The 17,081-nt window shown below is 38.7% G+C and overlaps 1 protein-coding gene across 1 annotated transcript in view; it reads left to right on the top strand.

Annotated features, from left to right (window-relative positions):
* Positions 1-7,600: 7,600 nt before the first annotated feature.
* ATP13A3 (ATPase type 13A3) overlaps positions 7,601-17,081 on the top strand; it is a 34,610-nt gene continuing 25,129 nt past the window's right edge. Inside the window, exons 1-6 of the mRNA XM_009866609.1 lie at positions 7,601-7,651; positions 9,563-9,736; positions 10,462-10,647; positions 10,955-11,025; positions 14,807-14,887; positions 16,762-16,831. Of these exons, the coding sequence (XP_009864911.1) occupies positions 7,601-7,651; positions 9,563-9,736; positions 10,462-10,647; positions 10,955-11,025; positions 14,807-14,887; positions 16,762-16,831 (633 nt within the window). The remainder of the gene's footprint in view (positions 7,652-9,562; positions 9,737-10,461; positions 10,648-10,954; positions 11,026-14,806; positions 14,888-16,761; positions 16,832-17,081) is intronic.

Below are 17,081 nucleotides of genomic sequence, written 5' to 3'. Positions count from 1 at the left end.
CCCGTCTGCCCCAGAGCGTGGTTGTGGTCCTGAGTGTGTAAGGGGAAGCGGTTGCTGTTGGTGGGGCCGCAGTGGTGCACGCTGGAGGTGCCAACGTGCCTCGTGCAGGCACACCCGTGTTGAAAAGTTCCTTGAAGACTGTAAGAATCCATAAAAAGGAGCTTGGGAAGCTGTTTCTTTTGAGAAGATACCGAGACCAATGAGTGAGGGACAGGTGAATCCTGACAACAGATTATTTGGAGACGAGGTATCATCATGTGGATTTTAGCAGGGGCTTTGACCCAAATCCTAATATTTATTACTGCAAGTCTGTTTAAAATTGGTGCTTTTTTTTCTTCTTTTTTCTTTTTTCCTTCTTTTTTCTTTTTTTCTTTCTTTTTTCTTTTCTACATTTTCAGTGGCTGCAGTTTCTGCCAATTTTTTTTTTTTCAAAGGCAACAAATGGAGAAATGTTAGGAAATAGCATCATATTCTCATAGATGCTGAAACAGGACCTGTTATGTAAAGGAGGACAGGGAAGTAAACATGGGACTTGCATCCATGACGCTATGGGCAGAAGCTTTGGTTTCAGCTCTTGAAAGCTTGAAATGTTCTGTTCAAGCCTGCTTTTCTTTTTCTAGGATTGATTTTTGAAGTGTGCAGCATGTTGTATGATACAGTTTGAGAAGAATGTGCTCATAATTTTATTTTTTTTTAATGTCTTAGCCTTGGGTCCTTGTCCATTAATTTATTGGTACAGCACATTTTAAATCAAGCCACTGTTTTAGATTCAGCTTCTTGGATATTGTACATGGAACTAATTGGCAGTTGGCATGGGCAGGAGCTGCAAGCACAGGTAGTAATAGCTGATAAGACTTTTCCTTCTATTTTTATAGCTCCATTTAAAAGTGTACTTTTTCTAGTGTGGTCTGTTAAGCTATACCTAGAACTTCTTTACGCAACTGCTGGCAATTTTGACATCAGATTAAATATTACATATGCATTGAATGTGACTTTGCATGGTCGGTGCTGCCAAGTGTTGTCTAGACCAGGAGGTCTCGTCAGCAGGATGGCAAGGGAGACCTTGGGTCAGGAACAGATTATTTTAAAAAAAATTTTATTTATTTTCTAATTATTTTTATTTCTGCTGAGAAATTTTTCTGTAATCTGGGGGAAAAATCTTTCTGGAATAAGTTTGAAGAAGTGTTTTCCCTATCTTTTACTGCTAGTAGCTGGGTAAGAGGTACTTTGTCCTGTATGGATAAGAGCATGTTATAACATTGGAATTTTGGAATACACTTAATATTCAGGGCAACTTTTGGCATTTGGACTGAGGTGTGAGTGCAGACCTGTCTTCCAAAACACTGTGTCCTGATGCATAGCCCTTGTAAAGTGATGTGGAAAGCTGGCTTCTGCAGAGAGTCAAAAGAATACACCTTTCTTTTGGCAATTGCTTTATAAAATACGCTGCCATTCTCCTCTGCTAATGGTCATCTGTAGCTCAGGCTGTGTTTTCGTCTTTCCCAAGAAATCAGATTTATTTGGAAACTGAGTGTATCCTCAGAAGATACATTTATACCTCTTCCTGACCTTTTATTACTCTTCAGTTTTTAATTCCGTAACTGCCAGTATGGCAGAGATCGAGCATTAGCTGGTGTTCTGTAAGCGTAAAGCAATTGCTTCCTGCCTGTAGGTCCACTGCGTGGACGTGGAGAACCTTAACCACAACGTGTGGAAAAAAGCAACTCAACTTAGTAACTGCTCGCAGTGTGTGGAAGTGGTGTGTTTTCAGATTAAAACAGGGGTTTTTCTGTGTTTTGACAGCTAGTCAGGGTACAGTTGAATAAGATGCCTGTCGTATGCTGTGCTACAGAAACTACTTACAATTAAGAACGCATTTAAGACTTTTTTGATTCAGAAATCTGAAAGACTTGCAGTGACTTCAGGCTATTTAGAAACTTAATTTTCAACTCCAGAGCTGTGAAATGTCTCTTAATGGAGAGTTATAAATAAGTTCCAGAAAAGGATTTTTGGTCTTTCAGTAGCCCTTAAAGATACTATAATCATAATGAATCCTTTTGGACCCAGGAGAGCCAGGTGGGTCACTTGGTAGGAAACTAGATCAGATTTCGGGAATATGATTCACATTTGATCTATGCCATGATCTTTTTCTAGACAGTTAAGTAAGGTTTTTTGGGCTTGATTCTCTTCTTGTACAAGTTTATGGTGGTTGGTTTATTGAATGACAGTGATTACGCAGGGAGCTGAGGAAGATTGACTCGTGTCAGGCTTTGCACGTAGGTGCTTTTTAAATTTGGCCTCTCTCACACACCTCTTGCTTTCCCTGTCTGCCTTGCTCAGTCTTTTCATTTTCCCGTTTTGTTCTCGCCGAAGTAGCACTGCTGATCCCTGTACAGAAAAGTAACTTGTTTCTGTGACGTTTGGATGGTGACCACGTTGCCCTTTTTAGCTTGGCGGCGCTTGCTCTCCAGCGAGCTGATCTGGTGTCTGCGATCGCTTCGTTCCGCTCTATAATGAACTGCAAAATGCTGAGAGTGAGAAATGTGTTTCTTACCCACCGCCTTTAGCACCCATCGCCTCCTCAGAACGAGCGTTGCTGCCTTCGTGTGCAGCAGCTGTAGATCTAAGGCAGGGTCTGGCCAGAAGCATTCCTGGGTGCTTTCGGCGGGGTGGGCAGAGTCAGGACCGGTGCGGAGGCCCGAAGCTGTCCCCATGCTCCTAGGGCGGCGTTTGGGGTTTGAATAGACGGAGCTGGACCGGGCGGCCGATGCCTGGAAGCGCAGCCTCCGCGCCAGCCCGGCCACAGTCCTGCAATTGTTCGGCCACTCTGGAGGGAAGAGGAGGGGGAAAAAAAAAGCAAACAACAAAAAAAACCCACCCCATTCCAAGCAGTGCCAAATTTTCTTTGATATGTTAATCTTTTGATAACAGTTTGAAAAGCCCTTGGAGACTTTTTTTAGATTTTAGACAAAATAGTTCATTTGTCAGGACTTCCCTTGTAGATAGGGTCTCAGTTATTAAGAACTGCCTCTCCAACTCGTGATAACAAAAGCAAGTGCAGAGGACAGCTGCTGGACTGCTTGTTGGTAAGAGACTCTTTTGGTTATCTCAGGATTTTTATGCCTATCTGAGAAGAATAAAATAGGGGATGTTTAAGATCCAAGTTTGTGAGTTTGTTTATTTGCATATTTTAAGCAGAAAAATGATGACAGCATAAGCATATATAATAATGTGATATTTTTTAATGTATATCCATACTTGGATTTTTCTGAATATTTGAGCTGTCAAAAATATATTTTTTCACCTGAGAAACTTGGTACTTAAATTGCCAAGTGACTTCAAACTTGAAGGATAGAATTTGCACTGAAGTAGTTTAATTATGCCAATTATTAGAAAACTGACTTCAGATAAACTATTATTCTTTCAAAACTGTGACTTACAGAACTCTTCAAGCATACTGATTGAGACTACTGTAATTCTGTAACAACATTTTCTTTAATAAGTGTGCCATGAGCTCATTTATATCTTTTACACTGTTGCTACAAATATTTATTTCCTGTAAATATTTTGGTAGAACTGCTTGGTATCCTGGTTGTTCAGTCAAGATACATCAACAAGTAGGTATTGGTGCAGTAATTCAGAGAAGGTGCAACATTTTGTTTGCTGTGGGGGGATGCATGTAGTTTTAATAAGGTCTATACTCTGCTGTAATTTCTCCAGGGATATAATTTATGATCTACTTCAGCTCCAAAATGATTCTGACTTGAATCAGGAACTGCAGATGCTGTCCTGCACATCTACAGACTTTGCAGGACCGAGGCAAATAGCAAATGCGATTTAACTTAATTTTAATATGCTTTCTTTTTTTTTTTAGCAAAGTTGCAAATGTACTCATTAGGCTTGTGATTCTACTGTGTGCTCTTAGAAGTACTTACAGTTCAGAGACTGTTAAGCTGATGGCTATACCATTTGTTAAATTTATACTTATCTTCTAAATTATTCCAAGTGATTTAATTCTCAGTCTCAATGTCAAAGAACAGTCTTTTACCGAATTTTCTGGTATTTTCCACTTTTGTGAATCTAGAATATGCTTAGCTGTACAGTATTAGCTCAACGAGGGAAAATATTGAAATGGAGCAACAGTAACTTTCACAATTTACATTGTTTTTAGCCCCTTTCTTTAAAAGGAATAAATAGTGTTTCGGGCTCACTATTTTTGTTAAAGGGAGAATGGACTTCTCCATCTCTTCACTCCAGGAAGCTTGTCCTGGAGAGAGGCTGAGTGCCAGTGCTGGCACTTTATATTTGAGCATTCCTGAGTGCACATCGCTGCTTGTGAGTGGACTTCAACCTCCCTTCTATTTGAGCACTAGTAGAGCGTCATTCTCCCTTGTAGTCTGAAAGTCCAAGGCTTATATTTAAATATTTCAGGTATTGAAATGTTTAGTTTTCTGCTGGACTACAGAAGGAGTTAATGATCAAATGCAGAATGCTAAAGTCTCCTCTGAATTGGTGAGGTGCTGCTGCTTCTTTTTGTATTCTGACACGTTCTGAGCCTGAAGTCCCTCCAAGGAGGACAGCACTCTGGCGCCCGTGGTGGTGAACCCCAGCTCTTGGCAGGACAGTGAGAAACGGAGCCAAGGTAGTTTTGTGTTTGAACTCTTGGTGATGAGCTTGGGCTGATGCTGTTCTTTGTTGCTGAATAGTAATGATTTTCATGACCCCATCAACTAAGAAAAGATCACTTATGTTTTCCAAGTTTAGAGATTTGAGTTGACTATGGAAAATTACAGGCACTGTGAAATATTGAGGATCTGTGTGTTAGTTGAAGGTTGCACCGTAAATGAGTCTGTATAAAGTAATGCAGGTGGAGCTAACGAGGTGAGTCAGAAATACCCTCCTAATGCTCCCCATGTATTCCCTGTATGACTCTACCCAGCTGTTCAAAGAACTCATTGAATCACAGGAATTATTGCTGGTGCTCTCAGTGCTGAGATTTCCCTTCGTGCTTCTTCAGACCGACAACTTGACACTCCTTCCCGGCTGTGGAATGGCCCTAAATTAAAGCGGTTGCGCTTTCTCTCTCATGCTGCCGCAGTGTCCCATAAGGTTCCTGTTCTGACGTGTTGGCCATATGGAAATCTGCGATGAGATTTGTTGATCTTGAAGCTGTTTGCATTTATTTTGCTGCCTGTATCAAGCACAGTTGTTGCTAGGTGTGTTCAAGGTTGGAGTTTTGCCTGCAGGCACGGGTTTTGGTGTTGCAGGACGCTATAGTGGGGAAATGCATGTCTGGTTAAGAGCAGGCTGGTTCAAGGATGATAAATCTAATAATTCTCTCATGGTCCTGTGAATTCTGTTAGGACTATAACTATAAATACATGCAACCTTTTCTGGCTGCATGACTTCTTGACTGAATGTGATTTGTACAGTGTACGTAATGTTCTTTGATGTTAATAATTCAAAGGTTGTTCTCAGGAGCTTTCTTCACAGTCCTGTGTGGTTTAGGGCACACATTTTGACTAGTTTCATATATATTCATGTGTGTGTGTGTATCTGTCACCCAGGATAAAAAACTGCTGAGAGAAAAAAAGTGGCAATTTTATCAAAAATGTGTTTTAGAACTTGCTTGATGTATATATAGTTAAGGAGGTATCAGTGGTGCACATCTTTTGGCTTAATTTTCAAATTACTCTGCAGTAAGAAGGGTGCTCATAGTTCAGTATTGGTTAGGAATAGAAAAGTTTCAGCCTAACAAGTCAAGGAGCGTGTGAGCTGGTGTTCCTGCCAAAGGAGACAGTTGTTGCCAAATTAACTTTCTCTCATACAGAACAAAATACAAGCTGTGTCAGGCAGTTGTTGTGCCTGAGCCTGGTGTTGTGGTGCAGTTCTCTGCTTGGAGCCTGTTTCTTCCACTCAGCAGGGGGAGTAGATTTCTGAGGACACAGATCTGGGCAGCAAAGGAAATCTGTTGGGTTCCTGCTTTGTTTGTGGGCTTAATTGGAAAGGAGGTGGTGGCTTGTAGAAAATGTGCAAAGATGTGCTGATGTTGATGATAAACTGCTGGAGTGGGAAGGAGGAAGGACCTTTTGAAGCTGGCATTGCTGCTGAATGTAAGTGCAGGGGTCCAGGGGCTGGCTTTGAGAGGATCTGACTTGGAGTCTGGTGATTTGATTTGTGAAAATGCTGGGGAGTTAATGACAGCAAAGAACTTGGTAATGGTTGTGCTTTTGTCATAATGCTGTCAATAAAATGTTTTAAAAAGTGTCGTCCTAAGTCTTCAATGGATAGCTGAGATGAAATGGATAGCTTTCACCTTGATTTACTACTGATTTTTTTTGGTAGTAGCCTTCTTTATGAAAAATGACGGTTACAGTAACTACTTGTGCTATGACAATGAATCCTTAATACTTGAGGACTGCTTATACGCTGTGGTAGTAAGTGCTGTGTTCTGAGAGATCTATGTATGTGCAGTAAATAAAATCAAAGGCTGTACAGTGTCATTGCAGAGGATGATAGCTAATCCAGTTCTTGGCAGGTGAGCGCTGGCTATTCAGTGGATTTGACCATGGAAGGTTTCTGTGGAAACACGATATGGGTGTGATAATTATAAATTGTGTGCAATTAACTTGTACAGGGGTACCCAAATGAAGGTTAGATGCAGTTCTAAGTTCAAAAATGTAGCTTTTTGTCATGGTATCTTTGTTTTTCCTTTGTTTATGTAATATTGAAATTTATGATCCTCCTAGTGTGTTCTAGCCTTTTGTAGTTCTTCCCTGGTGGAGCAGACATCTGTGTGCAGTATGTTCATCTCACAGACAGCTTCAGAATTTTTCATACCTTCCCCTATTCGTGTAACTTGTGATTGTAACTTGTCCTTGAAGCATTCCTCAAGATTTGGAACTATGAGAAATTTACAATGAGAAATGAGCCCCTTGGTATGAATTGAATGGTAAAAGAGTTGGAAAGAAGGGAAAAGACTAACTGACCATTAACTATGTCTTGATTTAGAAATATTAGACTGGGGACTAAACTTCTTTTAGCATTTGCCTATTTTTTTGCTCAGATGGGAAATGCATATCTCAGGGGTACACCACCTTACCTCTTAAAGCATCTGATGGGAGCTCTTCTGTATAGAATGATAAAAATGTCTAATCTTTACCTACTTTTAAGCTTTTGTACAAGTTTAATTTAAGTTTCCAGTGTGAAGTTTGTAGAATGTACTAAAAACTGCTCGCTGCATGCGGAATCATAGAATCGTAGAATGGCCTAGGCTGGAAGTAACCAAGTTGGATACAAGCTCTTTTTCCTCCTTCAAAGCCTGTTGTTTCGGCAGTATTTCCCTTGTGTTCATCCAGTGTTCAGTCTTAAAGCTTTGCTAGTTCTCCTTGGATTGCTGCTACTGGAAATTAATAACAGACAAATTTAAGATCTATATTAATATGGTGTCAGTGTGTTTTCTGTGTATACACTTACAGAAAATAACTCAAAGCAAACTAATACGTAGGTATAAAATCAGTAATGTTGCTTCAGTTTTCAATTCTTTTGTTGTTAAAGGTCTTCCATATCTCAAATTGAGAAGTTCCATATCCTGCTAAACATGGAGAAAGAAGAAAAGAAATTTGTCAATAAAGCAGAGGAAGATGAGATGGTAATGAATTCTCTTTGTCTACTTTTATACAGTGAAATACATTTTAATGGTTTTCTCTCTAAATGGGACATACTACATCAGGAAGTGGACTGTCTCAGTTTAAATCAGTTTAACAGTTTTGTAAGTTTATCTGTGATAATATTTTTTGATTTAACAAATCACATCTTGGAATATGAAATGTTTTTGTTGAAAGCCTTTGCAAAAGGTGTTGGGTTGGCTACGTTGATATCAGGAGTCCAGTAGGTAGCAGATTTTGATACCTGACAACTTTGGTTCTTTTTTTTCTCTAGAAAAAGAAAAATTGGATTGTGTTGTGGTTTTTTTTTTTTTTTCCTTCAAATCTCGGAACTCCATAATCTGACTATGCTCTGCATACTCTTGCATATTGATATTTCTGCAGATTGCAAGCAGTTTTATAGGTATTTGGTAGCACATAAGCTTATTTTTCCAATTGAAAGAATGGTATCTCTAATCATATGTCCTGGAAGATGTAGCAGTTAGCTTCAACAGGAATATCGTGGCAGCTGATATTTAAATTTCTAGCCTATTCTAGAGATGGCAGAAAGTATTTGGGGTGTATAGGGATATCTGTTGTAAAAAAAGGTAGATTCCTGTGAATTGAAGACCTTGTTTTGAATTTTGCAGACTGCTGGGAAAAGCTGCTCTTCACTAGAACAGATCTTAATGCAGAGGGTAGGCTAATACACATTACAACAAAAAAAGAAACCGAGATGCTTATGGTCTGGTCACTAAAATAGACGCTTTTGGGAGGAAATAATTTTGTTTTGTCCTAAAAGAAGCATTAACCTATCCTGCTCTCTTCCACCCACGTGTTTTTATTGGTAAGGAGTGAGTACTGGCTCTAGTGTTTTGGGAATAGCGGAGAATAGGTTTTGTCTCTGCTTTTTGTCAGCTGAGAAGGCTGCAAACCAAACTTCCTGAAAAGCCTTTTCTTAGGAAAGGAGTTTAAACAGTTTCTAATAATTCTGTTTAATGAAAAGTGCAAAAAAATTACAGAAAGTTGGTGTCAATACGAACAATGTGGGTGGGACTCAATGGGAAACTTCATTACTCTTTCACAGCAGGAAATATCATGTGATGATGTAATGTGAAACTCAGGAATGTAACACAGTATCTAGTAGGACACTGAATTATTTTCTGTTCCTGGCTGTCATCACTTTAAGTTGGTACTTGACTTTGACCAAGGCACACTTAGGATTTTATGTTGTTTGGTTTGTTTTTTAATGGGAGAAGAGGATTTTTCCAGCTGATGCAAGTTACAGAACCTTTGACAACGTGGCTTGCAGTTTCTGAAGTTTCACAGTAGCATTTCTTGTTAAATTGCAAGCAAAATAAGCCAGTTTCTCTGCTAAAAAGTGATATTTGGTAAATATATTCACAGATTTGTTTAGGAAGTATGAAATTTGGCTGGTACTGGTAATTCAGAACTATTTATGCCAGCTAATTGGGTGCTAATGTAGCAAAGTCAGCATTTGACAAAACCACATGTGCATTTGCTCTTAAATGCTTAGCTGACTTCTGCCAAATTATGGTCAAAAATTGGTTTGCTGGGAGTTAAGGCAGGTTGTGTTGCAGCTTCAGTCCTGGGGAGCAGTGCAGAGACAGGTCTTGCCATGAAATATTTTGAAGTTGAGTGGATGTTCTGCCTTTGTCAGGCTTTTCCTGATGTTTATATTTCTGACTGAGCAAAGCAGTGTTCCTCTTTTTTGCCGCTCCATCATGTAATAAGTTTTTTAACTATTTCCTTCCCACAGATAAGAAATAGGAGAAAATCGCTTTGAATTTGATTCATTTTAAGTACTTCATTGTATGAAAAATTAATGTTGGCTTCCTGAGCCAGAGTAATCGAGAGGGTTGTTGTTTGTTATTTGTTTCTCTGTTTCCATGCAGGAGATCTATGGCTATGATCTGTGTCGCTGGAAGTTGGTGCTAGTTACTGTAGGAGTGATCTGTTCTGGTGGCTTTCTTCTCCTCCTCCTCTACTGGATGCCTCAGTGGCGTGTGAAAGCAACGTGCAAAAGGACTACACTTAAAGACTGTGAAGTGGTTCTGCTGAAAACAACCGTAAGTCCACAGGAGGGTGTGCTTCTCCCAGTTTGCAGTTGTTTCGCAGATGTAGACCTGATTTTGTGGTGCAGCACTGCAGGGCTCTGCTCCTTACATAGCCTTGCTGCCCACGTGGGAACACTGACAGCTGTATGTAGAGGACATAGCAAAAATAAAATCTTTGCTTTTGGATTTTAAGAATTAAATAAATGAATGCACTAGCTGTCAAAAGTTACAGGATAGATACTTTGTTGATATAACCTGTTAAGGTAGTTTTCAGATTTTCCCTCTCTTATTCAGCAAAATACATTTGTTCAATTAAGGTGTAACTGTGAGTCCAAATGTGGTTTGATTTCAAGTGATTTTCGTCTGCTGCTGCTGTACAGTCGCTGGTTATGATCTTGTGCTAAGTCGTCAGTTATTGGAAGTTGCAGGGTGTGTGCAGCTGCATGCAGAGGAGTCTCATAGTTCCTGCTACTACAGAACAACTATATTCAGTTATGAAGTGCTGAAGATGTCGAAATTCAAGTACCGAGACTCACTGCTTTATGAATCTTTCAGTGCGAAAACCATGCTTTAGAATTGTGGAAACAAAACGTGTTCTTAAGGTAGCTGATACTAACTTTGGGATATCTTCTGTATTTATGTATGGAGTCTGCTAATCTCTTGGCACGTTTTGCAACAGCTGTTGTAGCTGTTTAAATGCTGTTTAAATGCTAACTCATTTTTTCCTTTTTCTTAAGGATGAATTCAAGATATGGTTTTGTGCAAAGGTTCGCATTATGCCTTCTTTGGGAGCCAGTCCTTTACAGAATCCTAATGCTATTGTACACAAGGTTTCAAATGGCCATGCTGTTCATTTCTGTGAATCTGCTGCAGATGAGAATAAAAGTGATTTGAAAAAGTATTTTCCTGTAAGTAACCCTGCAGTACTATGCTTGCTAATTTTCAAAGTGTGTCAAATAGTGTCTGGAGTAAACACACACAATACACCATGCACATGAGCTGCTACTTTTGTCTGAAAGGCTAACTCTCCTTCCCTGGGGGAAGCACAGATCTTGTCCTCAGTAACCTGCTACTGGAGCTTGTGAATGCCTGAAAGATTATTTTGAATGAAAACTGTTCATTTTCCAGTGAAGTTTTTCTAAATGCCCTTTGTATCACTATTCAGAATAAAGTCAGCCAGAAGAGAGGTGTTAAGCGGTGCTGATTTTATATCTATATCTGCCCTTGCAGGTTCGTTATTTCACACATCACAGCACAAAGTATTTCTGGAATGATTCAGTTCAAAGTTTTGGTGTTGTACGGTAAGAATACATTTTTCTTTTGTGTTGTGCTTCAGACTGCATTAAAAACAAAACAATAGCATGCCTAAGATCATGGTGAAAATTGGTGTTGTATTCTGACCAGCTGTTTTAGCTCAGTGAGTCTCTGAACCATGGTGAGAGCAGGGAGATTTTAACTTGGTGTGACTTCGGAAAGATGGTATTTGTTTAATCTACCCTTATCAAGCCTGATTTGTATAGCGTGGCAGTCTGCCGACCTCTGCAGGCTTTTTGCCTGTTCTTGGAGTGTTACTTGAGAACCAAAGTGCCGGTTTATAGACATTAATTCTCCTTCTATAAACTCTTAAAAACTTTCCTTCTGATGGAATAATTTGTATTTTTTTGCATTGCTGCTGAGCTAGACCCAAAAGGAGTATCTAGGAGGAAAGGAATTCACCGAATACCTTGTTACTCACCTTTGTGTGGGTCTCCTGCTACTTTTTAGTCCATTTGAGTTGAATTTGATCCCTCTTTAACTCTTTAGTAGCAAAATCAGGTCTCTTACATTGACGGAAAACATCATTATTAGACAGTACTAGCTGCACTCACTCAGTGTGGTGTGCTGTGTTTTCTTTTATCCAGCAGCACTGTTGCATGTGGAAAAGTCCAAGCACTATATATAGAAAAAATTAATGACCAATGACTGAAGGAAAGAAAAATAGCCAAAATCTGTGTAAGAAGAAACATAATCTGCAAATTTTTATTATGTTTTTGAAAAAAGTGTGTGCAAGTACTGTTGAAAGTTATCAGTTTAAAGAAATGATGGTAGTACAAACAGGTACAAAACTGAGTGCTTCTTTGGAAGGATCGAAGTGTCTCAGCCCATGTATAAATAATTAAAGCTTTGTATGCATTTTTTATGTTAAGCCTCCCATGAATTACAGTGGTGCAGGTAGTGATGCTTGTCATTTTAGATTACAAGCTTCTGTTTTCATGCCCATAGTGTTGCTAATTTAAAGTGTTCAAAGAGGATATTTCCCATAGATGAGATTAAAAAACTCAAAACTATACTTTTGTGCTAAGAACAGGTATGGGAAAAAAAATTGTACAACTCCATGTGTTTAGAAGAAATTGTTGTTCCTGTAGCATTAAAGCAGTGACTTGAAACATGGCATTTGTTGGCTGTTCGACTGTGTCTTTTGATGTTCTTGTGATAACTCAGCCAATTTATAAGCCTTGGAAAAATCTCAGATATGCTTGTGAAGTTATTTGAGCATTTATTCAATCACATTCTTGCCCACACGCCAGACTTCCATTCGTTTGATGTATTAGCAATGACTGAACCTGACCAGTTGTTCAGTCAGGTACTGTAGCTGAGCTGGACACTATTATTTAGCAATTTAATGATAAAGAGAATAAACTGATGGATCTGAGATATAGGCAGTACTGGCAGAGTACTAAGTCACTTATGCACATTGAGAGTGTGCTATAGAATCATAGACTGGTTTGAGTGGGAAGGGACCTTAAAAGTCACCGAGTTCCAACCCCCCTGCTGTGAGCAGGGACACCTCTCTCCCACTAGACCAGGTTGCTCAAAGCCTCATCCAGCCTGGTCTTGAACACTTCCAGAGTTGAGGCATCCACAGCTTCTCTGGGCAACCTGTTCCAGTGTCTCACCACCATCATAGTAATGAAATTCCTCCTACTGTCTAATCTAAATCTACCCTGCTCTAGTTTAAAACTCTTGTCCTATCGTCACATGCCCTCATAAAAAAAATCCTTCCTCAGCTTTCCAGTAGCCCCCTTCAGGTACTGGAATGCTGCTATAAGGTCTCCCTGGAGCATATAACGTTAAAGTGCGTTACATATGATCATGTGGTGAAGTACTAGATACGACCTGTGAAATAATACCTGAACTTACGAATGATAAGTATTGTGAGAAGAAGTCTTAAAAATTTGTCCATCGTCAAGATACTTTTTCTTAATCTACTCCTCAGTTTATATAAAAACCAGAAATCAGTAGTACCTCATAACATGGTAGAGAATCAAGTTAATATTTGTAAAGAGATGGTATGTGAGATAGAGAGCTTTATAGTAAAATCCATAAGGTAAGCAACACGGTTGTAGTTGTGATCTGAGCACAGTACTGCCTCATGAAGGTAGATTCACTCTGCGCAGTTAATTATGCAAGTATCCAGAGACACAACAGTTCAATCATGTAATTAAAGACTTGGCACAATACAGAAGGAGAGACAGATCAAGATTTCTTGGGCAACTAATTCAGTTATGAGAGCTTGAGTTACATATCATTGTTCTTTTTATAATAGCGTAATAGAAGATCACTGTTTTAAACACAGGAAACCAAGTGTAATTGTTCTTAAACTAAATCAGACTTGGTCACATAGCCAAAGAGGATGCAACTTTGACCTTATGTGTCTGTTTTGTTTTAGCTAGTGTCAAATGAATCTTTGAGTGAGTTGATGAGTGCTTTATGTAATAAACTGTGTGCGCACAGGGATTTTTTTAAGTGCCCTGGGAATTCAGTACTCTAACACTACTGTACAAAGCAGATAACATCCTGCCAGAAGCTTTTGTCTCTGCATGGGCGTTACACACATAAGTATGCATATTTACATATAAAACACTTATTTTAGGGACCCTTCTTAAACCCACTGTTACATTCCTTTTAGTGCAGGAAAAGGAAAATTCTCCCAATCTACCCAAAATGATTCAAAAGGCACAGTTATTGAGAGAATTAGATCTTTATTCATCTAAAAATTATAATTTTAAAATCTTTGAACTTGAAAAGTTTTGGAGAAACTTTGTAAACCTGTGCCCATATTAACGCATGAACATTTTCACCTATTCTTTTGCAAGAAGTCATCGGAAATGTCCTAGCCTTTGCAATAGTTAGGGTGTTTAAAGCTTTCCCTGTGTTCTAGAGAATAGTAATAATTGTTACTAGATGTGCACAATATAGAGATTTTTCTGCACTGGGACAACTCTAACTTAATAGATAGCCAATATAAAAAAGACTTGTGTTGAGTAGGGATGGTTTTGTCATGCTATCCGTGAAAGCCTTTTGGAAGGTAATGATTATTTTCCTGTGCATCCAAAGTACACGTGCTAGAAAATGCCTGGATATTGGAGATGGTAGGTCGGATTTACTGAGTCTGGTAGTTGAAGTGATCCCATAGCTGTAAACATAATCATGTTTCAGGTGTGCTTGCCTATCTGCAGATCTCCTAAGCTCTAGCATTTGCTTTCACAGCATGTAGAAAAGTCCTGTGAAGATAAGTCTTCCAGTGATAACAAAGTACTTGAAGTGTAGGCTGTACAATACCTGGTCGTGGATACAATTGTGATAACATGATGCTGCACAGTAGCTTCAGCCGACATTTGATAAATTGGTTACTAATTGTTTCTATAATGCTTCCAGTACTACTTAGAGACAAATGAAGATAACTGGAAGAAATATTAATCCATATTGATTTCATGTAATGTTTCATAAAACTTGCATGCTTTTTCTTCTTAGAGGTCTTTGAATACTGGTTAGGCTAGTATTTTACTTCATTTTTATGCGTATCTTCATTTTGATTGAAATAGGTACGACTATCTGTCGGAGTAAGATGTGACTGCTTTTAACATCTCATTGGTATCTGCAGTTGTGACAAAAGCAGCCAGAACAACATTAATCCATAGACTTTGGTCTTTTATTATACAGTGTAACACTTGGCAGAGTCCTAGCTCTTTTGAATTACTGAATACCTCATTTTGAACATTGGACTTCTTAAATAACTCATTGGCTTTTTCTTTTACTTAGAGGTCTAGGTGAATCTACATTCTGTTCTTCAATTCATAATGAACACAGCACAGGACTGACAAAGGAAATGCATGATTACAGGTAATGTTATAATGTTATGTTTTTTGAGGGAAGAATTGGTTTTCTTAAATTACCTGTGCTCAGAGTGTTAACAGAAGACAATTGAGTGATGAATGTTGACAGATAGACTCATATACTTCCTTCAAAGAAGACTGTTAGAGGTATGAAATTCTTATTTTTCTTACCTGTACATTGAGTAGGAACTAGACTCTGATACTGTGTTGACTTTTCTCAAACTGAATTTGGGAATTCAGTGAGACTGTGGGAATTCAAGCTATTGCTCAAAGTAATTCAGAATGTATTTCTGAAATTGTATTTACTACTTAACGTTTTGAAATAAGATGGATGTACGAAAAGAGTAGCAAGCAGTTATGTTTTCGGCCACGTTGGCAGTATACAGTGAAATTTGGCAGTTGATGTAAAACAAAGTAGTTATTTTTTCTGCATAACTCACCTTTATGTGATATGAATGTTACCACAACATACTGTTGTTACTGAAGGGCGTGTGTGGGTTCAGAGGTGAATAGACTGGCTCCCGGTGGAAAAGTCCATCAAGAGTTCTGTAGGTGGAAAGATGCTCGTCTGTCTCAAGCTGCAGATTCTTGAGGGGAATGCTGAGGGACACCACTCTGCAGCTTCTAGCTTTCTTTCCCATCCTTAGCTAGTGCTCATTGTGAGAGAGGGGGATTGGTGTGCCAGATAACTAATAGGGAGTATTGGGTGCCAGGAAGCAGCAAACCTCACCTAAACTGTAACTAATTTTTTTATTTGGGGAAGATCAGGCTGAAACTTTGTAGGTCTCGGGACCTCTCAATTTTAAAAGCTTAGTTAGTATCACAGGTGTGTCCCATACCTTGCCTGGATCTGTTTCTGGTTGGTTGGGGCTAAATGTATTCCCCAATTCTTTTTTAGTTGTGGTTGGCAAGAAATAACTAGGGGAAAAAAATCCTGATTTTTAACATGCTGTTTTAGACTAATGGTGTAAATATGCCTGTCGTGGGACACAGCTGAAGTGCACAGGTAGAGAACTTGGTCTAGAACGAAAAGCACCTTTAAAAGGTAACTTTAATGGTACATAGTTCAGGGATTTCTCAATTACCAAATGTAAACAGAACGCTGGAATATGTGTTGTGAAAATGTGGATATGTACATAATTATTGGTCTTCTAATGTATTGGTATGCTACGCTAACCCAGAATACTCTGGGTTATGTTGCATTCCTGGGTAGTTTTTCTGTGTGTGTCTTCTTTGCTTGTTTGCAGGTTTTTTTGTTAATTTGGTTGGGTTTTGCAAATGAGACCTTAGAGTTTAAAATATGGAAGCATCTCCTTGCTGATCATTCTGTTTTCTGTCAGTTTGTGTCATTTCCTATAACAAAAGCCTTTACTTTAAGAACATCTTCTAAGGGCTTCTCATGTCAATGCCAAGCAGCTCAGATCCCATCAGGAGTTAGTCTCTTGCCCCAACTCCCATGATTTGCATTTCTTCGTGCTAAGAGTAAAACTAAGATACCGAACTATGAAAGCAGTGTCTTACGGCAGGGTAAGGGTTAACACTTGTTTGAGCTTGAGTTAATAAGAACCAGGTATTGGCTTTCAGAATGGCATGCTTAATAACATTGGACCTATACACAGTTTACAGGGAAATCTTGTTATGAAAGAACCTAAGAATCAAGTTACAGTTTAAATTGAAGGATAAAATAATTATCTTTGTATTGGAACATCTCACTGGGTAAATGTTTTCTGATAAACGCCTTTTGGAACAATATGATAAATAAAAGGGGCTACAGATTAAATAATGTTTTATATTTATGCGTGTCAATGGAATTACTTTGAATGAGTAAGATTTCTTATTGAAATTTTAATTGTCTTTTGTATATTTCTTTTTTTAATGCAGAAAAGCATTCTATGGAGTAAATGAAATTGCTGTGAAAGTGCCTTCCATTTTTAAGCTTCTGATTAAGGAGGTAAGATATTTTCTTTAACAAATTAGAAAAAAGTACTTAATTATAAGTTACTTTAAGTACAACTGTTGGACTGTTTTTCAAACAGAAACCAGAAAACTTCTCCCAGAGCCCAGCTCTGAAGAAAATTGATATGGACCTTTATTTTTGAGGTCTCCAAACTTAAGAGGCCTTAGTCGTAAGCTCTTCAGAGTTTACAACCTGATGCCTTAGCAAGGATTTAGAAAATGTGTGAGAATTCTTTGCGAGTGTG

This window comes from Apaloderma vittatum, unplaced genomic scaffold, assembly GCF_000703405.1.
Source record: "Apaloderma vittatum isolate BGI_N311 unplaced genomic scaffold, ASM70340v1 scaffold9593, whole genome shotgun sequence".
In the NCBI taxonomy this organism is placed as follows: domain Eukaryota; kingdom Metazoa; phylum Chordata; class Aves; order Trogoniformes; family Trogonidae; genus Apaloderma; species Apaloderma vittatum.
This window is presented reverse-complemented; position numbering and strand designations above follow the sequence as displayed.